The sequence below is a fragment of the Pseudonaja textilis genome, chromosome 1 (genome assembly GCF_049901715.1).
Source record: "Pseudonaja textilis isolate UNSWEBS1 chromosome 1, rPseTex1.2, whole genome shotgun sequence".
In the NCBI taxonomy this organism is placed as follows: domain Eukaryota; kingdom Metazoa; phylum Chordata; class Lepidosauria; order Squamata; family Elapidae; genus Pseudonaja; species Pseudonaja textilis.
In genome coordinates this window covers 274,412,816-274,438,210 of record NC_141990.1, presented here as the reverse complement: position 1 = coordinate 274,438,210, position 25,395 = coordinate 274,412,816, and the positions used below count along the sequence as shown (strand labels likewise).

Below are 25,395 nucleotides of genomic sequence, written 5' to 3'. Positions count from 1 at the left end.
AACGGGAGAGGAAGAACCATGATCTGTGGCATCAATATTTGACAAGATTTTAGAAATACTGAAAGTATAAGTCTACAAAACATTGGAAACATTACAAAATTATGTATTCTTACTCATGTTTATACTTATACCTATTATCTTGTAAGCAATTGACAAATCAAATCAAATAAATAAATAAATAAAATGCAGCAATTATCAGAAGTAATAATAGATTTGTTAATATAGTCAGACTAACAAATCTAGCCAGACCCTGTAACTTTTTTTGATTAGTTAATTTCCTTCATAAATTGCAGGGTTACTATTGGTGTATTCTGACTTCAGCAAAGAATTTGTCAATGTACCTATAATATGCTTATTATTTAAATGTGGATAGATGGCATGGCAAACTAAATAGCTTGTAAATCACACTCAAAGAGCACTCATCAATGGTTCATCATCAAATTGAAAAAAGGTGTTAAGTGGGGTGCCACAAGTATCAATCCTGGAATTTTGGATTTCTGGTTTGCAAGGCTTCGGCGGCGGCAGGAATCCGCAATCATGCGCAGTTTCTGCCGTGCTCGCTGCTGGAGTGCCCCCGATCCATTCGGATTTGGAGGCTATAGTTACCCTGTAGGGGTAGCTGAAGATAGGGGAGAACCAGGCAGGGGTCTGGAGGAATCGCAACCCCCCTCCTCAGCCGGCTTAACTCCCTTTTCCGAAGGCGGTGGAGCGGCGGTCAGCAATGGCCACCACAAAGAAGCCTTCAGCCAGATAAGAATTGTGCAGGAAGAAGTTTGAAGTGAAAGTTACTGGCTGACCCGGGACAATAAGGAACATTTAAATACCCTGAAATTTAAATTTTACTAAAGATACATCGCTCCCAAAGAAGACAGAAAAAGCGGCGAACAAAAGTAAAAGGGAAAGTTTGTTTTCTCTCATTCTCCTTCCTTACAGTGACAGCAGATGGAAATCAGAAAAGCCCGCTTTGGCATCAACAGGTAAAGCCAAGGGGACAATAAAGATTTCTAAAACTTGGGGAAATTTTTTTTAAAAACCTCTTTTTTTTGCTGTAAGTGGGAAGGGAGAGGAAAAGAATTAATATTAAGATTCTGCTGGAGAGGCTGCTTGGAACTTATTAGACTAGAGCTAAATTGTAACAAGACTTCTAAAAGATATTTTTTAACTGGAACTTTGCAACTGTAACCCCAGGAAGAGAAAGTATAAAAAGAAGAAAGTGTTTAAATGAAAGTTTGTGTGTATTTGGATTGCTTGGTGACTTTGGGACTTTGGAAATTATTATTTGAAAGACTAAAAACATTTGGGTTGTTTTAAAAATTTTTCACAATGGTACTATTTGTTGATGATCTGAAAAAGGAATTTAAAAAGCTAAAAGAGGAACAAGATGGGAAGGGCTCTTCTGGATCTGTTTTTTATTTTTCAGAAATGGCAATTTCTTCCTATCAGAAACTTCAAGAACAAAGAGATTGGGATGAAGAAGAAGCCATCTTTAATGAACAAGCAACTCTAATTTGGGAAGAAAAGGGAAAGAGGGGAAAGAGAAAGGAGAAATTAAGACTTAAAAAAACAACCAAAAAAGGGAAAAATAGGATGAAAAATCATTACAATGTTAGAAAGCAACAGAAAAGAGGAATACAGAAGAGGGTGGAGATTAAGAGGGTGGAGATTAAACAAGGGGGTAAAAAGACTAGATTGGAAAAGAAAGAAAGGGAAAAAGGGAAGAGAAGTTACAAAGGTTTGAAACAAGATGTAAAGAAACAGGATTCATTCAGAGATAATGGGTAAAAATATAATCTAAAAAGAGATTCTGCAAAAGTACATACGATTGTATTGTTGTATTTGTATTTGAAATAATGTTAGAAAACTGCAAAGTGTACTAAGCAGAATCAGAATGAAAATTATATATTATTTTAAGTGTTATTTAGGGGAAAGATATAAAGGCGTCATACTTCAATCAGTGATTACAGGAGAAATTTTGTGTCAATGAGAAAAGATAATAGATAATTGAAACAGAACAGACAAAAGATATAAGCATAATGATTTAAATTGAGATGAAATAAATAAAATAGAATTAAGAGAGTGAAAAGAGGGGAGAAGCTATATAGAAAATGTAGAATGGTAAATAAGATATGAAATGATATATAATGTGAGCATGAATTTGAATTTATGTCTGCATAAAAAGATGTAACCCGGGACTAAGCCGCTTTCCAAAAAGTTTTGTGTTTTTATGTTTTATGTTTTTATGTTTTGTGTTTTGTATGTGTATGTTTGTTTATTGAAAATTAATAAAATTCTTATAAAAAAAATATCAATCCTGGAATTTTACTCTTTTTTATTATTATTTTGAATGGTGAAGTAGAAGAAACACTTATAAAATTTGCAAAATAACAAAAATTGGGGGATTGGTAATATACCACATGAGAGAAATTAAATGAAAAACAATAATCAAGTAGGTTTGAGAAATACTGGTATAATGTAAGTAACCAAATGAAATTTAAGAAAAAAACTACAAAGTTTTTCACTTAGAAAACAAAATCAAATGCACAGTTATAATAAGGGAGACAGGGAGTTTTGCTCAATGATTTAGCAAAATTACTTTCAAAAGAGGTCTTAGAATTGCAGTTTGAAAACTGAATGATATAGTTGCAAAGAAGGCAAAAGATTATAATATAATGAAGGCAATTACATTTTAGGCTATGTTAAAAAAAAGCATGATTTCCAAATCATAAGTAGTAATAATTCCATTTTATTCTGCTTTGATCAGACTCCTACCCCAACTACTGTATCTAATTCTAGGCATTACGCTTTAATAAGGATTCAGACAAATAGGAACAGATTTAAAGAAGGACATAAGAAACTAAAACTACGAAGAGAATCAAAGGAGGTGGGTATGTTTAGGTTTTAGTAAACATTATTTTGTGGAATGAGGATATGAAAGCACTCTTCAAATACTTGAAAGGGTATCACATCAAAGAAAGTCATATTTTTCCTGTCTCATTCCAAAGTGCAGGACACACAATAAAAGATTTAAGTTAAAGGAAGGCAAAGTACTGACTGCTAAATATAATCCTTAACAGTAACAGCTGTTCTACAGTTGTAGAACAATTAACCAAAGTGATGGTAATTTTGTTAATGTGTTTAAGAGTAGGTTAGGTAGCAACTGGTTGCTTTAATTTTGATTCCTATGCATAGAAAAGTTAAACTAGATGGCTTAAATGGTTCTTATCAAGTATTATAGTCAGGGACAGTTAAATCTTCTTCTCATGAAGATATCAGGAACTGCTGCCACAAATTATAAGTGAAGGCTATGAAACAAAGAGTCAAGAGCTCTGAGATATCATACTAAGCTTCCTTTGGTAAGAACACAGATGTTTCAATAATCAAATATATTTTCAAAGCTTAATGACACATGATGCAGCCATTTTATAGAAGATTAGAAGGCCTAGTCATTGCCTTCAAAGGACATCTACATGTTGACATATAGTATTTACATTCAATACTATTGAATTCCATGATGGAATGATGTTTCCATTAAATCAGACCAATGGTTAATATGATGTGGCAGCAGCAATTTTTCAGGATTTACACATTGTCAGAAGACTCAGAGCTCCACAGCTAAAACTGAAAATTTCTGAAATTTGACCTAAAACCAAAGGTGGGATTCTACCAGTTCACACCTATTCTCTAGAACCGGTTGTTAACATTCTAAGCAATTCAGAGAACCAGTTATTACTGGCCTAATCCTGTAAGGAAGGCAGGAGGGAAACATTCTGGTGTTACTTACAGAAACTGCCTCTCCATTAACCCTTATGACATTCTTGGCAGGACTAGACTTCCTGTCTCAGGAACATCTCTGGAGTTTTTTTCCCCTCCTTTGCTGGTACTTTGCTTGTGTGGAGTGACCATTCAAAATTACAATGGCACTGAAAAAAGTGACTTATGACCATTTTTCACACTTACAACTGTTGCAACATCCCCACAGTCATGAGAGGCCAGGGCAGGAGATGCATGCCTTGATGTGAGTGATATTGAGCTGGCCACACCCAGCCAATAACATGACCACCAAGCCACACCCACCACCTAAGCCATGCCGACAGAACCGGTTGTTAAAAATTTGAATCCCACCCCTGCCTAAAACCTTAATTATGCAAAGCATGCACCTCCTTAATGAGGATATGGCCCATTCTGATTAACAGTAATTAAAGTATTAAAGGCACAAAAATGAAATGAAACAAATTCCATAGTAACAAAAAGCTGGAGATACTATTGCAACCGAACAGTTCTTGATAACAATTTGTTACACACATTATGAGATATAATTTTACTTTTCAAATACCCCCTATCCCCATGCTTACAAATCCAGCACAGTTGTCACAGAATGTCGGCTTTAGGTAAGTGGTCTCCTGGAAATTGTGGGCAAAGCCAAGACCTAATTTTGAATAGATTGAACTGGCCCTCATGAAATAGGCTGTTATTTCATCCCTGCTAATCAGACCTTCCCTGCAAACAAACAAACAAAAAGGTCAATTGAGGCTTAATGCATCTAAAGCAGAAGGAGTTAATAATGTCTTCCCCCCTTCATTTCAATTCAGCCACACATCTGCCAGCTCATTAATATAAAAGCACTAATTCAATTTCACAGCAAAGAATATCTAGAAGTACATGAAACACACAGGCACACACCCTACACAATCCTGCCAAAGAGATCACAAGGGCTCCTTAATAGTTCTTCAAAACCAGCTTGAGAAACAGCCTTCACAAAAAATCCTGAACATGCTGTACAATTATGAAAACAAAGAAGCAGGCCGGGGAATAATTACTAGCACTGTACCTTCAAATTGCACTATATGAATTCTAAGTGACTGAGAGAATGAACAAGCTTAAAGGAGGAGGAAAAATGTACACTTTAAATATAAAAGCATTTATAAACATGCTCTAAGGTTAGTTATTTGAAACCAAGCTTTTCCCTGACATTATCCAACAACCACACGAAGAGAGTAGAAAAGCCTTGTCAACTGGTCAAAAGCTCAAGGAATGATCTTGAAAATCCCATCCCGAGTGAAAATCAAACTTAAGGAAGCAATATAAGTATGTACAATTCTGTGAGATATTATACAAATCCAATACTTTCTTTAAATAATGATATACATATAAACATAATCAGAGAACATTTATTAGTAAATACCTGTCCTTATCCATTACACAAAAGGAGAAAGGAAAGCTTGCAGCAATCTTCTCAAATTCTTCCTGAGAAATATATCCATCCTGATCATGGTCATAATTTTTAAAAACAGACTGCATGAAGTAATAGGAAAATAAGAAAAGCTGTAATTGAAATAAATCAAATACTACTTGCAGTTCCCTTAATTGACTAGGAAATTGATTATATTGGCTATATTGTTCCTTCTAGTTCTATGAAATAGCATTTAATATACAAATAGCTATATAGAGATTTGGATGTTTTGTACGGTTTAATTTTAAAATACTTTTTAGAATGGTACCATATAATGAAGAAAAATCAATTTCGCCTTTAAATTCATTAAAAATTATCTGGCATTTAAAAGTGTTTCATTTATATGCAGTACTTAGCTTCTGCACTCTCTACTAAAATATAAGGTCTCCACTTAGTCCTCTGCATAATATATAATATACAACATGCAGCTTAGTCAAGTATTTATTTAAAAATGTCATATAAATTTCCTAACTTGGCAAATAATTTCGTTCTAACATCAAATGGTACAAATGCCTTTTTGTGCAGTGCTCTCTTTCTTTACCTTTAATTGTTAAAATACTATTTATTTATTTGTATTCCACCTTTATTATTTTTATAAACAACTCATGGCAGCAAACATATCCAACAAACCTTTCCTTATAACAACAATCCTGTGAAGTGGGTTAGGCTGAGAGAGAGGAACTGACTCAAAGACACCCAGTCACTTTTATGGTTAAGATGGGACTAGAAACATGAAATATAAATAAATATAAAACTTAAGAGTCTCCTGCTTTCTAGACTGGTACCTTAACCATTTACTCTGAGTTTACGCACATTTTTCAAAGTTTTGTAGCCAGGTCTTAGATTTGCATTTGCAATGGTGTAAAAAAAAAGTGTTAATTTAGGTTACTCTGAAATCCACTTCTCTGGATTTGTATCATGGGGAGCTGCCAGCAGAAATGTTCCTTCACATCAGGAATTGAGACAAAGGGTTAAACTAGACAGCAAACAACATCTTATCATGAAGCCCAATGCTAGATTTTATTTAGTGTAAGTGCATAATGGCCTAATACCGCTGGGAATGATAGTATATAGACAGGGGGTTGCCATATATCTTTCCTAGCCTCTTTGTTTGAAAAAGTGCTTTTACAGGGGTATCCAAACAAAGGATTGGAATGAAATACAGTAAATGAAAAAGAAGGTATTAAGATATAGAAGCACAGCAATAGTACATATTTTCTAGTAATATCCTAATGGAAATGGGAATTCTGCAATGAACCCCATAACTAACATACCATGAATCAAAACCCAGAAGACTACTCAAAACATTTATAATAAATAAAATAGCATACTTACATCTACCATTCTCTGGACATGCTTACTAATTATCTTTGGATCAGGTTTGGGTGCAATTCCAGATGCCCAATCTGCTACAACTGGTGGTTTACAGGGTGTCAATGGCTAAAATAGTAAAATGTATTTGGATATTTACTGAGGAAAAGCATTCATAAATGTTTAAAAACAGTTATATGTTTAGAATATTTCAATATTTAGTATGGTATTACTAAGCATTAATAAAGTGAAACTGCCAGATAGTTTGGGTAATTCAACTTAATAATATTTTTTCTTACATATTTTATGTAGAGTTGCTGAGAGTTGAGTGGTACATAAATTTAATTAATTTCCCATATTATCAAAACTACACTTTTATTAATACTGTGTCTGGAAATCTCAATCCAGGACAACATTGGATAGCATTATTAGCCACTACCATACAGCAAAGTACCTCTAGTGAAGCATTGCCTTTGAAAAAGGTAGAAAGGGAATTGCAAATTAGTGGATCATAATCTATCCTCTTTTTTTCAGCAACTTGTGAAAAAAAAGTATTTCTGAGGGGGCACAGAACTAATGTCACCAGAAATGGAGGCATTACTGAGGAAAGGAACGCTCTGAAAGTCACAAAAACAAATTGGGAGTTGCCCAATACTGAAATACAAAGAAGACAGTCAGCTTTATTATAATTTTTATTATTTAAGACCTTCAGCTTTAGAAGGTCTCTTAAAAATATATTTACAACCACCACCGCTTGCCATTATTGCTGATGGTGTGGTCTGGATTGGCCTTTTCCAAGATACTGCTGATCTTGTGAAAAAGAAACTGCAGGTCAGAAGTTTCTAAACATAGATATTTTGTGATTTGGCGATGTTTCATATTTATGATTCCATTAGCACATGCAGCTCCAGTTCTCATTTTATAGCCCTTGCAGACTCTTCTGGTCAAGACTGTTAAAAATGATGGCATGGTTAAAGATTATTGTGTAACTACTACAGTATTTTACTAGCAGGGCAATATTTTTGGCTTGTTTGTATTATATCCTCTGACTGTTATGCTTAACAGATAAATCGTAATTTTAAAAATGCCTTGAATCTCTACTTTCACATGCCTCTTCCCTTCAAAAAAGCTAAGTGAGGTCTAAGTGGAAGCTTCCCTGTTGTAGCACACTGATTGGCTAAGAAAAGTTTTTGGTGTTATTGTTACTTTTGACTGCCAATTAAATTTTTGCAATTAATAGTATATATATTAGTAGCTAACACTGCTATTGTGACATATAAATGTATGTTTGCAACATATAAGTGTATCTGCATTGTACTTATTTAGTAATTACCACTATAGGTTATATTAAATTATTTATAATTGTTGTTGTAATATAATTAAATTATCTCTACATCCTGTTTTGGAGCAAAATTTCTTACTGCAGCCCGGTGACTTCTTGGCTCTCGTGCATATGAAAGTTCATAAATTTCATCTTCTGTATAATAAAGGTCAAGTGACAACTGAAAATAAACACAAGAACAGTTATTTCAAAATGCTATAGTGCTCTCCAAAAATGTTGTTTTTCTGAATCTGTCTCTAATATAAGACAAACACCTAGGTATCATGAACCTAGACATCACAAGAAAAAAATGAACACATTTTTCCAGCTGATATATCAGCAATTGACCTTACTCCCAAAGCAAATTATTCAAATTCTACTCTCATTTTAAATATATTTTTCTGAAAACAAAAAAATATTGGAAATGTAAGCAGTGTCTAAATAGTTCAGATCCAGTTTGAAGGAAAGTTATCCACTTTCAAATCTTAATAGATTACATATGAGGATTTCAGTTTCATGGGATGTAAACTTTCCAATTCAATCAAATAACTTCTTGTCAGAGGCCTTATTCCATCTGCGATATCTGCGCACAGTTATGATATTAGGAAAGACAACTACAATTCTCTTCCTTGTCCTAGATTCCAGAAAATATCACAATGAATCAGGAAATGATCATGGGCAAATTAATATATAATTGTTATTGTTCCTACAATCTTCCTCTTTGACTGCTCAAGCTGATCTGAAGAGAGTTAACTATATGTCTGTGAGTGAGTGTGTGTGTGTGTGTGTGTGTGTGTGTGTGTGTGTGAGAGAGAGAGAGAGAGAGAGAGAGAGAGAGAGAGAGAGAGAGAGAGAGAGATGGGGAGGGCGGGAAAGGAAGGTTTGAGTCAGTTAAATAAAAGTTGAAGATATTATATGTAGTGGTAGTCAATTTAAAACTGTAGTGGAGTCTGCCCATTACACTTGTAAGTCATAACAATCTTAAAATGAGTTGGTTACGTGATCGACTTTACACCTTTTTTATAGTGATTGTTAAGTGAATCCACAGTTGTGAAATAGTCATTAAGCAAACCAACTATTCCCCAAAGGCTTGTTCTTTTTACCAAAAACCATAATAAAATGATTACCGGGATGCTGAAAATCATCATAAATGTGGCCATATTGCCAAGTGCCTGAAGTTTGATCATGTGATTGTTGGGGGATGGGCCTCTGTTGGAATTTTAAATTCAGGTTATATATAGCCTTAAGGCAGGTCTTTGAACAGGCACTAAGCAACCAAACATAAGTCCAGAGCTACCTGTACAAATCCTAATATGAAGTCTAATCAATTTTCCCCCCAAGGAGCATGGTATGATGCCACTCACTATTGTTAAGTGAAGTTCAAATGAAACCAGAAGCTTCTCATAGCTACATTGAAATGGGGATGGGTATGAAGGAGACAGGAGAGGATAAGACCATTCCTCCCCAATCTGTTGAATTCTAGGAATTCTGGTTACAATACACCTGAAAAGTACCAAGCTAGGAGAGGCTAGAGTAATCATAATACTGACAGTTTTGTCAGCATTACCTCTGGCCTAGCCCAGGAATGTCCTGATTTTATATGTTAACTATTGTGTGGATTCATTTCAATCATTGAATTGAGCTTTAAAAAATATTGACAATATTTTTAGAGGAGCAATATTAGTAAATAAATCCTATTTCATTTTTCACAATAAAGCATTTGTATTTATACTCTCACTTAGCTTTACACTAGCTTTGTGGAAGATTACAATCTATTAAGTCTGAGCAGGTATCATTTTACTGAAGTATAATTAGAAATATGTTTTGGGATTAAGGTCTCATCCTTCAGAATTCTAAATTCTAAATTAGATAATTCTAAACCTTCAGAAATCCAAAATAAATGAAAGCTGTTTCTGACACTAACTAAAGTATTCTACAGAAACGTGTGTTACAGTACTAAGCAACTACAGTAAGAGCTAGCTCACAAACAGTGGAACCACAGAGTATGTAGAAAACAAATTAACATTGTTTTTTTTTTCCAGAAATGACAAGAATTGCTTTCCTATCAGTTAAATATTTGCATCGTATAGAGTTGAGCAGAGACTTTCAAAGTGTCTGAGCTATTTAAAATAGCTCAGGCTGGTGTAACTTTTTAAAAAGTAAAAGCAGATTACATAAAACACAATCTATAAATATAGAGACTTACTGTAAGGAGATGGAGAAGATCTTTGTTAGCTTCCAGAGGGGGACCTATCTCTTGCAACTGTATCAATTCATTGACATGATTATACAAAGAATACAATTTGTGCATATTAACTCTTTTATCTTCCAAGTAATCTGGCACAGCTTCATAGAGAGAAATTAAATCTTTCAGGTGTACTCCAAGAATAGGGATTTTAAAGTTACTGCACTCGTTATAAGCACGTCTATAATTATCATAATTCCTACCAGATGACAGCAATTCAGTCATTTCATTGAATATCTAAAGGCAAACCAACAAAAGCAAATTCAGTCAGCTTTGTTCATAATTTGGGTTCACTTTAGTATAATAAATAAATTACTGTAGCAAGTTTGCAATGAAACACAAGTATAATATCTGTTTTGATATAATGCCCAGTAATAATTAAGCATAAGAAGAATTCACAAACTTGAACATAACTGTAAAGAAATGATTCAAAGTCTCTGCTTTCAATTTAAATTAACCACTGCTATAGTCCATTGAAAGTCAGCCTTACAAATTAGAATTTCAGTCATCAAATTTAAGATTAAAGTCACTTACCCAGATTCAGTTAATCTAAATTTGCAGTTCCTCTTCCCAGAGAGTCATTATGACATGTTTTATATGTATTATTAAATTATGTGCTTAGTGTTATAGTCATTTCAGACATATATTCAAGCATTTTGCAATCATATACCCCAATCCTATATAAACTATCACTTTTTGAAAATACCGTTTCAGTGGCAAACTTTGGCCAGAACAACTTAATCATTATTTCTAAATTTCTCAATAGAATAATGATTTTTAAATATTCATGAAGTTCATCATCTTTATCATGTATTAATCTTGGACAACACATTGATGAATGGTCTTCAGTGGTCTTATAGTCAAAATATGGTATATTAATTAAAACTCTGCAAATCATTCACAGGAATGCATAACAAAATGGCAGAGATTTTGTCCAATCTGTGGCTCAAGGTGTGAAATGACAAGGTACCATCTCAGCATGTGTACATATATGACAAAGACATTTCCAGTGGAATTGCCACCAAAATGAAGTAACTTGGCAAGAGGAAACAGTGCCTAAACATTTGCGACAGCACATTCAGAAAATTGGAGCTCACTTTGCTTAGTGTCTTTCTAAACTGCTTGCACAGCTTTATTACGGATATTATGAAATAAACAAAAACCAGGAAAAAAACACAACTAACCTTATGGATATCATGAGGAACATGAGAACTTGTTTCTTTAAGTCTAGAGATGGAACTGTGGCAAAGACCTCCTATTACAGCCATTAATGTGTTGAAATTTTGCAACTGATGAAGTTTCTGTATTTAAAAAAAATTAATATAATTGAACTGAGTATTATCTCAATAATACTTAAAGGAACTTTTTCCTAAAACAGTTTTAAATACATTTTATTCAGTGTTATTAACAAAATTTTGCTCTGTAGTTATCTAACCCACTTGCCCTGAGTTGGATAAATGCTTTTTTTTAGTTTACAGATCTTTTAATGTTGACTCCCCCCCCCCCCCATAGGAAACATGATCTGATAAGATAAAAGAACCAGACCTAGAATTGGTATCTAATATAAACAGATGGATATCCAGCCTCATGCTCCAAGAGATTTCCGCCCGCCCAGGCATATGTTTATCTTGCCCATTTCCTTTTCCCATATTTCTAGGGACACTGGTACCAATGTTCTTGGCAGCTTTGGTGCATTTCTCACAATACAATACTCACTATCAATCCATTCAGCCCCCATCCCAACAATACTGGCAATGTCAGCTAAGCCTGTTTAAAAAAGGGAAATGACTGATCACTGCAGCGCTTCTAAAAGACCCTATTTAGAGCAGGCACTGTTAGCCTTGAGGGGTATGACGGTAATAGTGAATTGAATGTAACACCAATTATTAAATGAACAAATGAAGACTAAAACAAATTGAAAACAATTCATAAGAGAGCTGACCTGGGCCACATGAATGAACTTGATGAATACTTCAGCTCGAAGCTGTGGTGTTGGTCTATTTAATACCATTAGTTGTACCCACTGTGAAATACCGTTACAAAGTGTGATTGAGCGTTCCATTGTCGGATTGTCCTTCACACATCCATTTATGATGTAGTTTTGATAATCTGTAAACTTCAGGTAATGTAACCATTAATTGACAGCTTAAACAAATATAGTTTTCCATTAAATTATTCTATGTAACCTCTACTGATAGTCCTCATCTTACAACAGTTCATTTAGTGATCATTCAAAGTTATAACAGCACTGAAAAAAGTGACTTATGAATGTTTTTCACACTTATGATCATTACAGCAACCCATGGTCACGTAATCAAAATCCAGATGCTTAGCAACTGACTTATATTTATGATGGTTGCAGTGTCCCGAGGTCATGTGATCATCTTTTGTGACCTTCTGATAAGCAAAGTCGACAAGGAAGTCAGATTCTCTTAACAACCATGTTACTAATTCAATAATTGCAGTGATTCACTTAACAACTCTGGCAAGAAATATTGTAAAATGGGGCAAAATTCACTTAACAAATGTCTCGCTTAGCAACAGAAATTTTGGGCTCAATTGTGGTCGTAAGTGGAGAACTGCCTGTACTTAGTTTATGGATATTTAAACAGAGTTATTAAAATATAATCTGAAGTTAGTTAGCCAACTTAAAAAAACAACAATGTTCTAGAAAACTGATTAGAAAATCTCTTAATGCTATGTCAATGCTGTAAACACTTAAAGGTGTTTATGGTGGACATAAAATAGTTCCAGTCAGAACATAGTATTTTCATGAGAATTCCTACGTTAAGAATCTCCAGAATGAAATTTGCTTCAAAAAGTCATCTATTAAAATCAGATTCTTGTTTTAGTTATCAATTTCTATACAAACAGAAATTTGCCTTCTATTTTTACATGCAAGATCTACAGTGAGGTATATTGCCTCATTTAAAATGTCCTTCCCTGGCTTTTATAATATTTGATACAATTATTATGGGAATGATGCCCTGAACAAAAGAAAGCAACAGAACATGGACACTACTATGAAATATACTCTTCCAAAAGCAAATGCTTATTTATTTTACATCAGTGCATAAAATAGTTCTTTCATTTGTACATAAATAAAATTATCATAGCATTCATTTATCATCAACTCTCTTATGCAACCAAGTAGCCTGTTCCATGCAATCAAGACTGATTTTGAAAAAAAAATAAGGCATTGCTGTTCTTAGCTAACAACCATTAACCTAAATGGAAAAATGGGCTTTATACAAGCTTAAACATCAATTTTGTGTAAATCGATTGCTGTTTACAAAATGTGGCTAGCTTCCATGACCATTATATTTTAATTAAGCACATGAGAAAAATCCTGAAACCAGACTTCAAAATAAAAAGTACAAACACATGACTAAGTGAGAATCTTTAAAGTTTCTTTTCTGAAGTGCTAAACTTACATATGAGGAGACACGTATATATTGATTCTTTGACCAGGGACTCATTCCACAGCTTTGAAGCAATTCAGCTATACATTTTCAAGCAAAAGAAGATAAAGAACCAATATTCATAATGATCTGTCCTTGCTTAGAAACTAATCCTACTCCATTTTTGCCTTCCTGATGAATATTGGTTTTGCTGGCTTAAACTACTATAAATTAATATGTTGGTCACCATGGGCTCAAGGTGGCCAGTTGCGTTTGTTTTGAGCCTGCCAGGTTTCTTGGTTCACCTGAGTTTATATTATTAGCTTTAATCTCAATGTTTTTCCACAAGCATAGGCACTGCAACTGGTAGGAGGAGAAAGAGCCATAGGCTAAGTGGCCAGGCTTCATTGCTAGAAGAAAACCCTTCAACTTAGACAAAATAAGAGATATGATTTTTGCTAATCCTCCTACTTAGTCCATTCTCTGCTTCCAGAGATACTATTCTTCTATATGTAATATGGACCACAGTGAAATAACAAAAAGATCTGGCAAATTTGGGTATACTTGCCTTACATAAGCAGAAGCACTTTTTAAAGAGAAAACCAACTATTAGATATACAGTAGTTGCTTACCAATACAGTATGTTTTCTTCCTTATTTACCAACCATATATTCCATTTATCCAATCATAGTTCAACAAGACTGTGTGTCTGTGTCTGTGTGTATGTGTGTATGTATTCCAATTAAATCATTAGAAACTTTTAATTAGAAATGGAAGAAAATCAGTCATGCCAAACAATAATTTCAGTTAATTGGACTTAAGCATACAGAGACATCAACAGTGTCATTTGTCCTAAGAAAGATGTATTTCCAACATTATCTTGAATGATAATCAGGGAGAGGGCCAGTCAAGTTTCAACCAATTAAATTTCAAGGTGCACAAACAATACACGCAATTGAAAGGTGAACTTTCTAACATTGCCCGTGCCACTGCCTATTGTTCCTATATGACTGCATTTATTGAATCACTTTTAATTCAAGACCAAATTGGAAGGAGATACTTCCAACACCTTCAAAATTTTGACTAACAAATGGACTCTGCTTCTATATTCTAAACAAAATATTTAAGAAGTGTGCTTGTTAAAAGAAAGCCTTTCCTTTTCATTTTCATATCTTCCATAGTAAAACTTTGAGCTTTTTTGAATCTTAATTATTTGAGTTAATTACCTTTGCATTCTATTGGAAGTGTGTCAGTTGTACAACAGGTCACTGGATACTATTAAGCATGCATCAATTGACAATCATCACAATCTCTTTCCTTTCTCTCAGAAATGTAAAATTAGATGGAAAATGTATTCTGCTTCGGAAGCATTACTTCATTGCCTTCATCTTTTTATACTGAACTTATCTCACTACATGCATTATTCAAAGGAACTGCATAATTTATAAGTTATTTATAAATTAAAATTGCAATTAACTTATAAAAAGTCATTGACTCACTGATATTCGTCGGAAGGACTTGAATTCAAGGTAGGTGAGGTGATCTGACAACTCCTCTGGTTCCAGATGATCAAAGAGCAGTGAAACCTTTCGTTTCTTACTGCTGTTAGATTTTATTCTCTGGGTTACCTTTCTCGACCAATCTCGGGCATTTCTTTAGAAAGAAGGGGAAAAAAATCAAATTTTACCAGCAAGAATATTTACTAGCATATTCCTTTGTCTCAAAATCATGCAAATAGAAGCAATGAAAAGAGGTGCTACTGTAATGTTTATTAATTTCTAGTAAGTGTATCTTATATCTCTATACCAAATAAATCTAAAATGGCAAAATTATGTGTATTTGAAAGTTGAGAAGTTTAGAAATTGTCACTTTTTATCTAATAAGATATCATCATCTGACTGAATTAGCAGATGAATGATATATTACTACTAGAAAATAGATTTGAATTCTTAGCATGAATTTAATATTTATTCATTAAATTGATTATGCTTCCCATCTTACTATCCAAGTAACTCTGGATGGCTTACAACACAAGTGTAAAAATATACTACTTTTTTAATAATAAAAAGTATCCCTAGTTATACTGGCAACTTTGTACAATGTTTTCATAACATGACCATGGGGATCCTACAACAGTTGCAAGTATGAAAAATGGTCATAAGTCACTTTTTGTAATATCAAACTGTGATTTAAATGAATGGTTATAATTACCACAGATATACATTACAAATTAAAAAAAGGTATGAGTTTAACCACTGCCATTTAATCATATGAAGAAATCATTTCATACAAAAATTACCAACTCCTCCCTGCCCCCACCCCCTCAATGGCCATATCATTTATTTATTGGGGATTCTATACTAAGGCATTGACACTCACATTTGAGATGTGTCAATTAGGCGGCAGTGTATCTCCTCACCATTAGCTTTCACCAATTCCTGAAATTCTTCCATAGTATTTGTAAGATTGGTATCTGTTTTAAACATGATCCAGAATTCTCTTATCCAATACCTGTGTACAAAAAAGAAAGAAACGTGGTACTTACAATTATATACCATATATAATTGTAAATTGCAATTCTTTATTTCAAGGAACAATATGTATTCTGGCTTTTCTTCAGAACCTTGGTGTCATTTGTTCCAAAATTGGTAATATACTTGTAAATGCAGTTTTATAGTTAACTAAAAAATCTCAAATATTGCCACTAAACATCACCTTATGCAGACTGTAGACTTAGAATCCACATCTTCACAAGGGAGAAGAGGCTCTTTGTCATGCAGGTATGAAGTGATACTCTAGCCTCTCCCTGAGGATTTGAATGCTTGCAGAGTGGAGATTGGAAAATAGGATTAATATTGTTCTCCAGAAACTCATATTAAAGGTACAATTTCCAGAAAAAATGAAGGTAAAAGAAAAGAGGGTTTTTTTCTTCATACTACTTACTTTGGTGGAAAGAGACATATATTCTAGACGGGATTTGTGTTATAGATTGTTTTATATCCTGTTGTATTGTTTTTCTGTACAATTTTATTTATTTATCCATGTCACAGAAAGTGACTTTCGATAGCATACAACAATCCAAGAAAACAATAAATATAAAACAATCATTACCTAAAACCGTTATATAACATGTCAACTCATAAAACATTTTGTATACACGTTTTATAGTTGTCAACAAAAAGAAGGGGGGGGGTTCAAAGAGCAGGCAGCAGTGTGAAATCGAAAGTGCATTCCATTCATATTTTCTTCAGAGACTGACTAGATGACTAAAACTTCTGCAGCACAAAAAACTAATTGGAGAACATGATTGATGACACTTGGCTATGGATGTGTTTCGTTGGATGATACACCCAGAGGAGTGGGGGGAAAGCAGGGTCAAGGGTGACAGTGAATTACGTATCTCAGAGTTGGCTATGCCCAGGCAAATGCCAGCATGTTAACTTCTAATAAATCCTTTGAAGTTTTGGGAGTGTGGCTCAAGGCTCATGATTTAATTGGAGTAACTGCCGGAATCCTGACATAACAATTATTAAAATATTAAAAACTATAAAAGCAGAACTAAACGTGAAGAAAATAATAGATGGAAAGATGTTAATAACGGAACCATCTCACAAATTCACGGTCTGTTTTGTCTAATTAGTTAGACAATCTGTTTTGTCTAATTAAAGTTTTCATCAATTATTCCGGCTAGGCATAAGGAAACTTTGTATTTATGCAAATAAAAATATTATCCTATTATCCTATCATATATTTGATATATGTGGTTCTTTAAGGCATTGCAAATGAATGTAGCATAAAAAAATATGTAATGGCAGTGTTAATTTTACTTAATCAAATATCTGGCAAAATATATAGAGAGATTTGATTTCTACTTATGACTAAAGCAAACTGCATCTTCAGTTTCTCTTCATTTTTTTACTTTCATACATTATTTATATGTTAGTTGCAATGTAATACTTGGCATTTTCACTTTTAGCAGTGTATTCCTCAAATTTCTTCTTAATTTGTGGTTGCTTCAGACTTTTGAGTTCTATTTCTACTAATTTCTGGGAAATATTTCCTTTTGAATTTAAATGCATGACTATTGCATTTCCTGAGCAATTTTCTGTTTGTATATATATTTAATTTAAAATGCTGTGATTTCAAAGGAATTAACAACTAAAATATGGTTCCGTATTAGGTTAAGGTTACAACAAGATTGCTCTCCATTTCTTACAGTATTATCTTATGGAGGTTTTCTCAAAATTTATCTCTACCAATTTTAGTACCATGACCAGTTAAGTATGCTTAAAATTATATTTGTAACAATCTAAAGTATAATGCATAGGGCCAAGACTATCAGTATATTCAGCTGCATGTGCAGAAACAAAAAGAAAAAAGAAAGATGGGTCTGGGATATTCACAAGGATTTACAAAATAGCACATTATATGTCGGTTAAATATGTAAGTATGTCATTGTAGAAATTTTGTTCAATTGCATAAAAATGTCAATACATAAACCTGCAAACTGAAATAAAATGATATAAATTACCTGATTTTTGATTTGCAAACTGATGGTATTATGCAAATTACATGACTTGCCACAGAAATCTGCTCCATTTTATTCAAAAATTACTGCACTGAGGTCCAGTAAACTGAGATTGTGCAGGTTAATTCTTATAAATAAATGTGTTCTCACCTCACAAGGTAACATATCTTACAGCAGAGCAAAGAATTATTTTCCAAGGCACCCATATATGTAGGTATATGCTAAGGAAAATGTTAAAACCCAAGAAAAATAAGAAATTAAATGCCATGTTAACAATGTAAATATACCATTTTAATTAGAAGAAACTGTTTTTATATTAGGTTATTCACAAATATCTGTCAAATGTAGAAGCATATAATTTGCAGTGATATCATTTGCATCATTATATCATTCTGCAAACTATGCATATTGCATAATTTCCATCATGATATTATTACAAAAATGGAGTGTTGGTCCTACCTGACTCGCCTCTTCAAATGGAGTTGAAGGGAGAATCCAGGATGGATAGTCTCTAGTCTCATAGCTCTGCAGACCAAGTTGAAAACTGAGGAATACCTCCCCCCACTCCCGGTAACAGTCCCCGGTTCTGAACGACATCGAAGCGAAATCAGCTGTTCATCATCTTCTGAAAGACAGTCTACTTGATACCAAAAAAAACTATTTCCTCCTTACTCTGACCAGACAGAGTACAGGGTGGGACTGGATTCTCCCTTTGACTACCTGACTAGTGTCAGGTAGGAGTGTCAGTCTTAGACCCTTGAGAGCTAAGCAGGAAGCCCTGAGCTCCAGCCAATTTATGTTGTGGGTGAGCTCCTCCTGTGACCACCACCCCTGGGTAACCTCGACTCCTAGGTGAGCCCCCCAACTGTACAGACTGGTGTCGGTGGTAATAGTAATCCTCTGGGGCTCCCTGTACAAGCACCCTGATCCATGGCCTGGGACTGCCACCAATGGAGTGAGAGAAGTACTGGCAAGGGCACTCGAACCCTCATTGCTGAGTCCTGCCCACCCTATCATGGAAGTGGGCCCATGGGACAATGCCGATGCATGATATCATCTTGCCAAGAAGTTGAGACAGCAAAATGATAGGAGCCTCTCTGTTGGACAGGATCTGTGATGTCACGTCCCTTATGCTATCTCGATGCTCTTGGGAGAGGAAGACTTGACCCACCAAAGCGTCTATGATTGCCCCCAAATACAAGAGATGAGTCGATGGGACTAAATGGTATTTATCCAGGTTTATCGAGAACCCACGCTCTCAAAGTATTCTGATTGTAGACATCAGATCCTCCTCTGCCTGGGGTCGGGAAGAGGATGCTATCAGGATGTCATCCAGATAGCTCTGGATCCTTATGGGTAAGGACCTGAGGTATGCCGCTACGGCCTCCAGGAGCTTGGTAAATGTCTGTCGGGCTGATGACAGGCCAAATGGAGAGCTCTGTATTGAAAATGGCAGCTGCCATAGCAAAACCTCTGGAACTGACGGTGGTTGGGTTGGGTGGGTAATGGAGGTAGGCCTAAGTCAGGTCTACCAAAGCCAAAAAGTCTCCCTCCCGAAGTCCCTCTTGGATGGATTGGAGGGAGTGCATCTTAAACCTTCAGTATATTAGATGCCTGTTGAGCTCTTTCAAGTTGAGGACTGCTCACCCACACCACCCCAAGGCCTTTGGAATCACAAACAAAATTAAGTAAACCCATCTCTTCTGATCTACTGGAATCGGCTAGATGGCATGAATGTCCAACAGATGCTGAACTGCCGATTCCATGAGATCCCTCTTTGAGGGGTCCCTGGAGATGGAGCAGCACACAAAGGCTCTGGGGGAGAGGAAAGAAACTCCAGGGAGAGACCTGATCTTAATGTTGTCGGGATCTAAGTGTCCATCATAGTCTCTTCCCACTTCTGCCAGAGTAGACCCAGATGGCCCTCTATGGGATAAATGGCTTTGGCGTCACTTGTTGCATCTAAAAGTTCTGCTGGATCCCTGGAATGACCTCTTGCCCTCTGGCGTCTGACGCCCTTTGGAAGTAAAAGCTGGTCTATCGGCTGAGAGGAGGATCATTGGAAGAAGGACCTAGTTTGATGGGGAAAGCTTGCCCCAGCCTCCCTGTTTAAAGGAGGGCTTCCTGTAATAGGGCGGAGACCTGTAATCAAAACGCCTCCCTTTAGAGGGCAGGATTTTCCACTTGTCCCTGGTCTCCATTAAAAAGGGGTCCAGGGCCTCCCCAAAAAGCTTCTCTCCCTTAAAAGGAACTTACACCAGCTTCCATTTGTTCCTGGCATCCATCTGCCAATTCCTTAGCCAGAGGAGCCTACGTGCTGTTACGGATGAGGCCATGGCTCTGGACAAAAATTTGGCTGAGGTGAGGGTGGCATTGGCAGTTAATTGAGCTGCAGCAATTATCTTGTTCAGGTCCTGATGCACCCTAAGGTTTTCAGGTGGAATTCTGCCCTGCAACTGCCTCAGCCACCTCAAAGAGACACGTGTGAAAAATGACGCAGTTGTGGATGCTCTGATGGCCCAGGCATTGGCTTGATGGCTCTGCGGAGTGCCATCTCTTCCTTCCGGTCCTCCCACTTTAAAACATCCTCCACATCAGGTGGGATGACTGCTAGGGCCACCACTGGACCATCTACCTTTGGCACTTCAATAATGTCTAAAAGGTCTTGGTCCACATTAAATAGGGTCGTCTCTGAGCCACTAGGATGAGTGTACACCCCCGAGGAATCCCACTGTCTTTTAATCACATTCAAAAACATCTGGGACACAGGCACAGCATCCATCACTGATGTTTTTTCAGTGAATAAATAATCCTCCTGCTCTTCTCCCTCTGGGGGAGGATCTCGGGTGACTGTGTCCTTCTTTAGATGGGCCATGCTCTTAGTCTTAACCAGCAGAGTCTTAAAAAGAGCCAGCTGGAAAAGGCCTTTAAATGAGGGGGGGATCTGCTACCTCTGACTCATCGTACGAAAAGTTCCTTTCCGGTGGGAGATCCATTTCGGAGACATAAGTCTGGCTCCTTCCTGAAGGGGATGAGGAACGATCTCTGTGGTAGATCAGCTGCTCTGCGTGGCCATACCCCTGAGGAATGCCTCTGTTAGCATCCAAACCCTTGAAAATCTTGCCTAACTGCCTGGGAGATCCAGGCTGTTACATTCGGCTGTACTGAGCAGGAACTGAAGTCCATTCTCATTGGCTGAGCAGTATGACAGCCATATAAAAGCAAGCTGTCAGGCTGCATCAGTTATTGCTCGTGCCTGTCAGCCGACTTGCAACAGTAAAGGCTATTGCGGTTACTGCGGTTACAGTTACTCTTACAGTTAAATGTTACAGTTAACAATTTCTAGTTAATAAAGGCTGACTTAGCATAATTGTGGACGTTGTTTGTTCCTCACAAAACAGGCTCTCATGAAGGCTGGCATCTCTTGCATCTGGGCTTCCTCAGGTCGCCATCCTGCAGCTGTAGGCATAAAAATGGCCTCAGGTACAGCCTTGGATCTGCTGGAGGATTGGGCTTCAGATCTAGCAGCCATAATCCTTTCTGATTGCTCAGAAACAGTATGAGCAGCGTCTGCCCTTATTTGGCGGTTTCTCTGCAAATCTTAGGTACTTGAGCCATCAGGTGACCAGGCAGTCAAATAATGTCTATCTGGCAATTGGTCTTGCTGCCTGCTATCCTGGGGAATCATAGGAGAAATGCCCTGTCAGCCATCTTGGATTCCCTCACAGCCTTGTCGAATTCTTTATTCAAGGCCTTCTGTCTCTGCCTAGCCTGTCTTTCCTCTGCCCTAGGTCATCTTTTGGGGGCTAGGGCCCTGTCTCTAATTCTATCTGCTGCCTCTAAGCCAGCATACCTGGGCTTAGCTGATCCTCTAGCAGCTCTCTCTCTCTATTCTGCTGAGGAGCTGACAGTTCCTGATCAGCTCCCCTGGCAGCCATCTTGAGCCCGCCAAAAATAACTGTCACTGACAGAGGGAGAGAGAAAAGATGAAAGAAGAAAAATAAAAACAAAATTCTTTAGTCAAAGGCTGGCTGCTCTGGCTAAAGCAGCTGTCCACCACTTCAGGAGGCAAGTGCGACCAAGAAGTGGTGAGCTCAGCACAGCTCCACAATTTTAATAAAGGATCAGAAGAAAAAAAACTGTCACAAGCCCAGACAGATCAGCCACTTCCAAGACAAAATGCACTGTAATAATTCTGGAAGGCTCAAGAGCCTCACAGCTGCCATGCTGCTCTGCTGACTGGTCAAGGGGGTCTGGATCAATCCAGATGTCTATCACCCCCACTAGGGACAATCCTAGGGACAATCCTAGAGTCAAGCTGCAGAATTGTCCCTAATCATCAGAAATGGCCACTCAAGCCAAAAAGGGGCTGACACGCCTCGCGGCTGCTGCGACAAACCAAACTAAGAGGAACAGCACAGGAAAAAGAGACCTAAAGAAGGCACTGACTCCTGCCCCCAGCCCGGCCACACGGGCTCTTAGGGATACCTCCAACCACAACCCGACCAACCAATACCATAAAAACCAGTATACCAGCAAAGAAAGATTAAAAAAAATAATTAAAAGCTTTTAAAAACGCAAAAGGAAAAAGGCGCAAAAATTAAAAAAAACTGCTAAAAACCGGCTGTCAAACCTGTGCTAAGATCTTTAACGAAAAAAACATATCCAGGTGTTGAATATTCTTCGACAACCCAAACAATTCAGAGCCCATTTAAGGGAGGTCTGACCACACTGAGACCAAGTAAAGAACTGCAGACCGTTACCAAGGCGGGGTGTCCTCAGTTTTCAACTCCGTCTGCAGAGCTATGAGACTAGAGACTACCCATCCTGGATTCTCCCTTCGGCTCAGTGGAGAATAAGTAAATTCTTTCGGAATTTTATCCCCAGAATGCAAATTCCTGAGGTCTAGAAAAAAAATATACAAAGGAATTTGAGCTATCAAATAGAAAAGAAAGACCAATTAAAAATCAGACATTTTGGGTGGAAATAATCATAAGAATATATGCCACTGGGAAAGCAACTCAGCCTTTTAAGTGTCTGAAGAGCTATAAGTAGTTTTCTTATTATGCTGAGACATCATCAAAAGAAACAAACAATTTTTTCATTCCCTTTCTTGGCCAGGAGTATTGGCTTTAAAAGGTTAGATGGGAGAAGAATATCCACAAGCAATCTTTTCCCACTTCCATCTTGAAACCTAACCAAAAATTTGAAAAAGATTTCAAATTATGTTGCTAAAATTTGGCAACCAGGAAGGGTACAATATAGTTCTGATGGTTACATATGAACTCCAAGTGCCTATTTTTGTTTAGATAATCACGACCTATTCCTCTAATTTAGATACGTTTTGCATGTTTATTTGGACTGGGAGTGCTCCTCAAGATAAGTAGATTTTTTTTCCGTTTTTTTGCAGATTAGAACCAATTCTTTTTATAGTTTAAAAACAAGAAGCAATACATACACAATCATGAAGAAAAATGGAAAAGCTTAAAAGAGCCCAACAGCAGACCAGATGATTAAAATCAAGAAATAAAAAAGGACCCAGTTACAGAAAAGAAAAGAATATCAGTGATTCTACAGATATACAGACTGAATCATATCAGGTACATGTAGTGTTAGCTTGCACCAAGGGCTCTCAAAATACCTGCAAAGAAAATAAATAGAACAACCAGTCTTCTATTTCTAATTCAGCTGTAAAGGTCATTTTTTTTTCTTTTGCATTTTGATAATTAGAAATCCCTTGTTATGTGGTCCTACCTAACCCAACATTCATTTTTTTTGTAACCTACATCTGTTTTTATTTTGATTAAAAATATCTTGCACTTAACATCTACTTTACTTTCAAAAGTATGACAAAGGACTAGCTGCTTGATATATTAAAATTCTACATGAAGGAATAAATATATTATTAGAAAGTTGAAATTAAACAAAGTTTGTGAATAAAATCCACAAAAAAATATGTGGGGCAAATTAATATAAACAGAAACTGAAAACAATGCAGAATAATTTGGCAAATGTAAACTTTGCATTTTGAAATAGACAAAATCTGCTTGGAAAATACTTTAAGGATACATTGGCAAGTAATACAAGGTTGGGGAAGGGAGAGAAGTAGAAACACAGACATACAACAGTTACAATATTTTTATAGCATGAAAATTTAGTCTATACAGCCATTACTGTTATTACTAACTGAAGCTCAGATTTTTCAAAATCACAGATTGAAATAAGATCAAGAATAGTTGAGATCTGATTTATTTAATTAAATATATAAAATAATATAGAGATTTACACACATACTATTTCTAATAAAAGAAAACATATTTTGTTTTAATATTATTTTCAAATCATTGTGTTGTCACAACTTTAGATCAGCAATTAAGGATTAATTGTAAAATATAAAAGGATATAGATCTATTAGTTTTCGCAGTATATCAGAGGAGGAGATGATAAGTCGGTGCATGGTTAAAATTACTGACAGGAGCTGGTAATTTTTACACAAGTTTCCGTCTGCATCTGAAAATATGAAGCAGCTCAGTGTTAGTTGGAATATTGAGCTTTAGCATAAAATGGAGCCAAAATAAAAATGGAATCAAGTATATTTTCTGATGTCTGCATAAACCTGGTAAGAAACGTTATGGATTTCCTTTATTGCTTTGTGAGATTTTTTTTATTTTTCAATCTAACCCAAAAATCATAAATTCTCCAGGAAATTTCTGATCCAAATACCAACCACTTCTGACTCTGTTTACCTTAAGAAATTAGCCCATATTGGCTGAATGTTGCTTTCTACTAAGGCAACTCTGACTTATACTACATTAAATATCCCCTCTTCTAACTTGTTTTGTTCATGAGTGTGTGGGTTTGTGTGTATACAGTTTCTCTTCTTGGCTAAGGTAGATCTGCAAGAATACACATAATAGCTTAGCAAGAATATATTGTGGGAAAAGAACTAGAAAGAATACAAGGATCCCAGGGACCCTGTTCATTAGATATAAACTAATTATATTGGGTAATTTAAAAAAAAAGAAATTTACTGAGAAATGGTTTCATAAAATCTAAATTTTATGACAATACAGAACTATATGTATGCCATGCTTTGAAATTCATGTAATTAACATAATTAGTTAAGAAGTAAAGAATAATCAATAACTCTCTGATGAAGGCACTGATGTTACCTACAGCCAAGCTCAGAAAGCACCAAGAATTCAACCAATTCAACCCTGAGTTACATATATTATCTTCTGCTACTCTCTCTCAAAATTCAACTGTGGATGGTCACAAGGGAGAGGAACTATTCCTGTGTTGTAACAGCAATGGTTTTTAGAAGGGGACATTTGTCGTCATAGTTATTATTCACTCAAT

The 25,395-nt window shown here is 35.9% G+C and overlaps 1 protein-coding gene across 3 annotated transcripts in view; it reads right to left on the bottom strand.

The window, feature by feature from the left end:
* RASGRP1 (RAS guanyl releasing protein 1) overlaps positions 1–25,395 on the bottom strand; it is a 43,857-nt gene that overhangs the window by 8,279 nt on the left and 10,183 nt on the right. The window contains exons 1-10 of one of the 3 annotated variants that reach the window (XM_087921836.1): positions 18,187–18,246; positions 15,928–16,019; positions 15,008–15,161; positions 12,050–12,223; positions 11,292–11,408; positions 10,069–10,344; positions 7,963–8,043; positions 6,566–6,670; positions 5,183–5,292; positions 4,353–4,497 (exon numbers count right to left, since the gene is read on the bottom strand). In XM_087921836.1, the coding sequence (XP_087777962.1) occupies positions 4,353–4,497; positions 5,183–5,292; positions 6,566–6,670; positions 7,963–8,043; positions 10,069–10,344; positions 11,292–11,408; positions 12,050–12,169 (954 nt within the window). In that variant the 5' untranslated portion in view covers positions 12,170–12,223; positions 15,008–15,161; positions 15,928–16,019; positions 18,187–18,246. Of the gene's footprint in view, positions 1–4,352; positions 4,498–5,182; positions 5,293–6,565; positions 6,671–7,962; positions 8,044–10,068; positions 10,345–11,291; positions 11,409–12,049; positions 12,224–15,007; positions 15,162–15,887; positions 16,020–18,186; positions 18,247–25,395 lie in introns of those variants that run through there. The other 2 variants (XM_087921835.1, XM_026710458.2) reach the window with 2 other exon arrangements.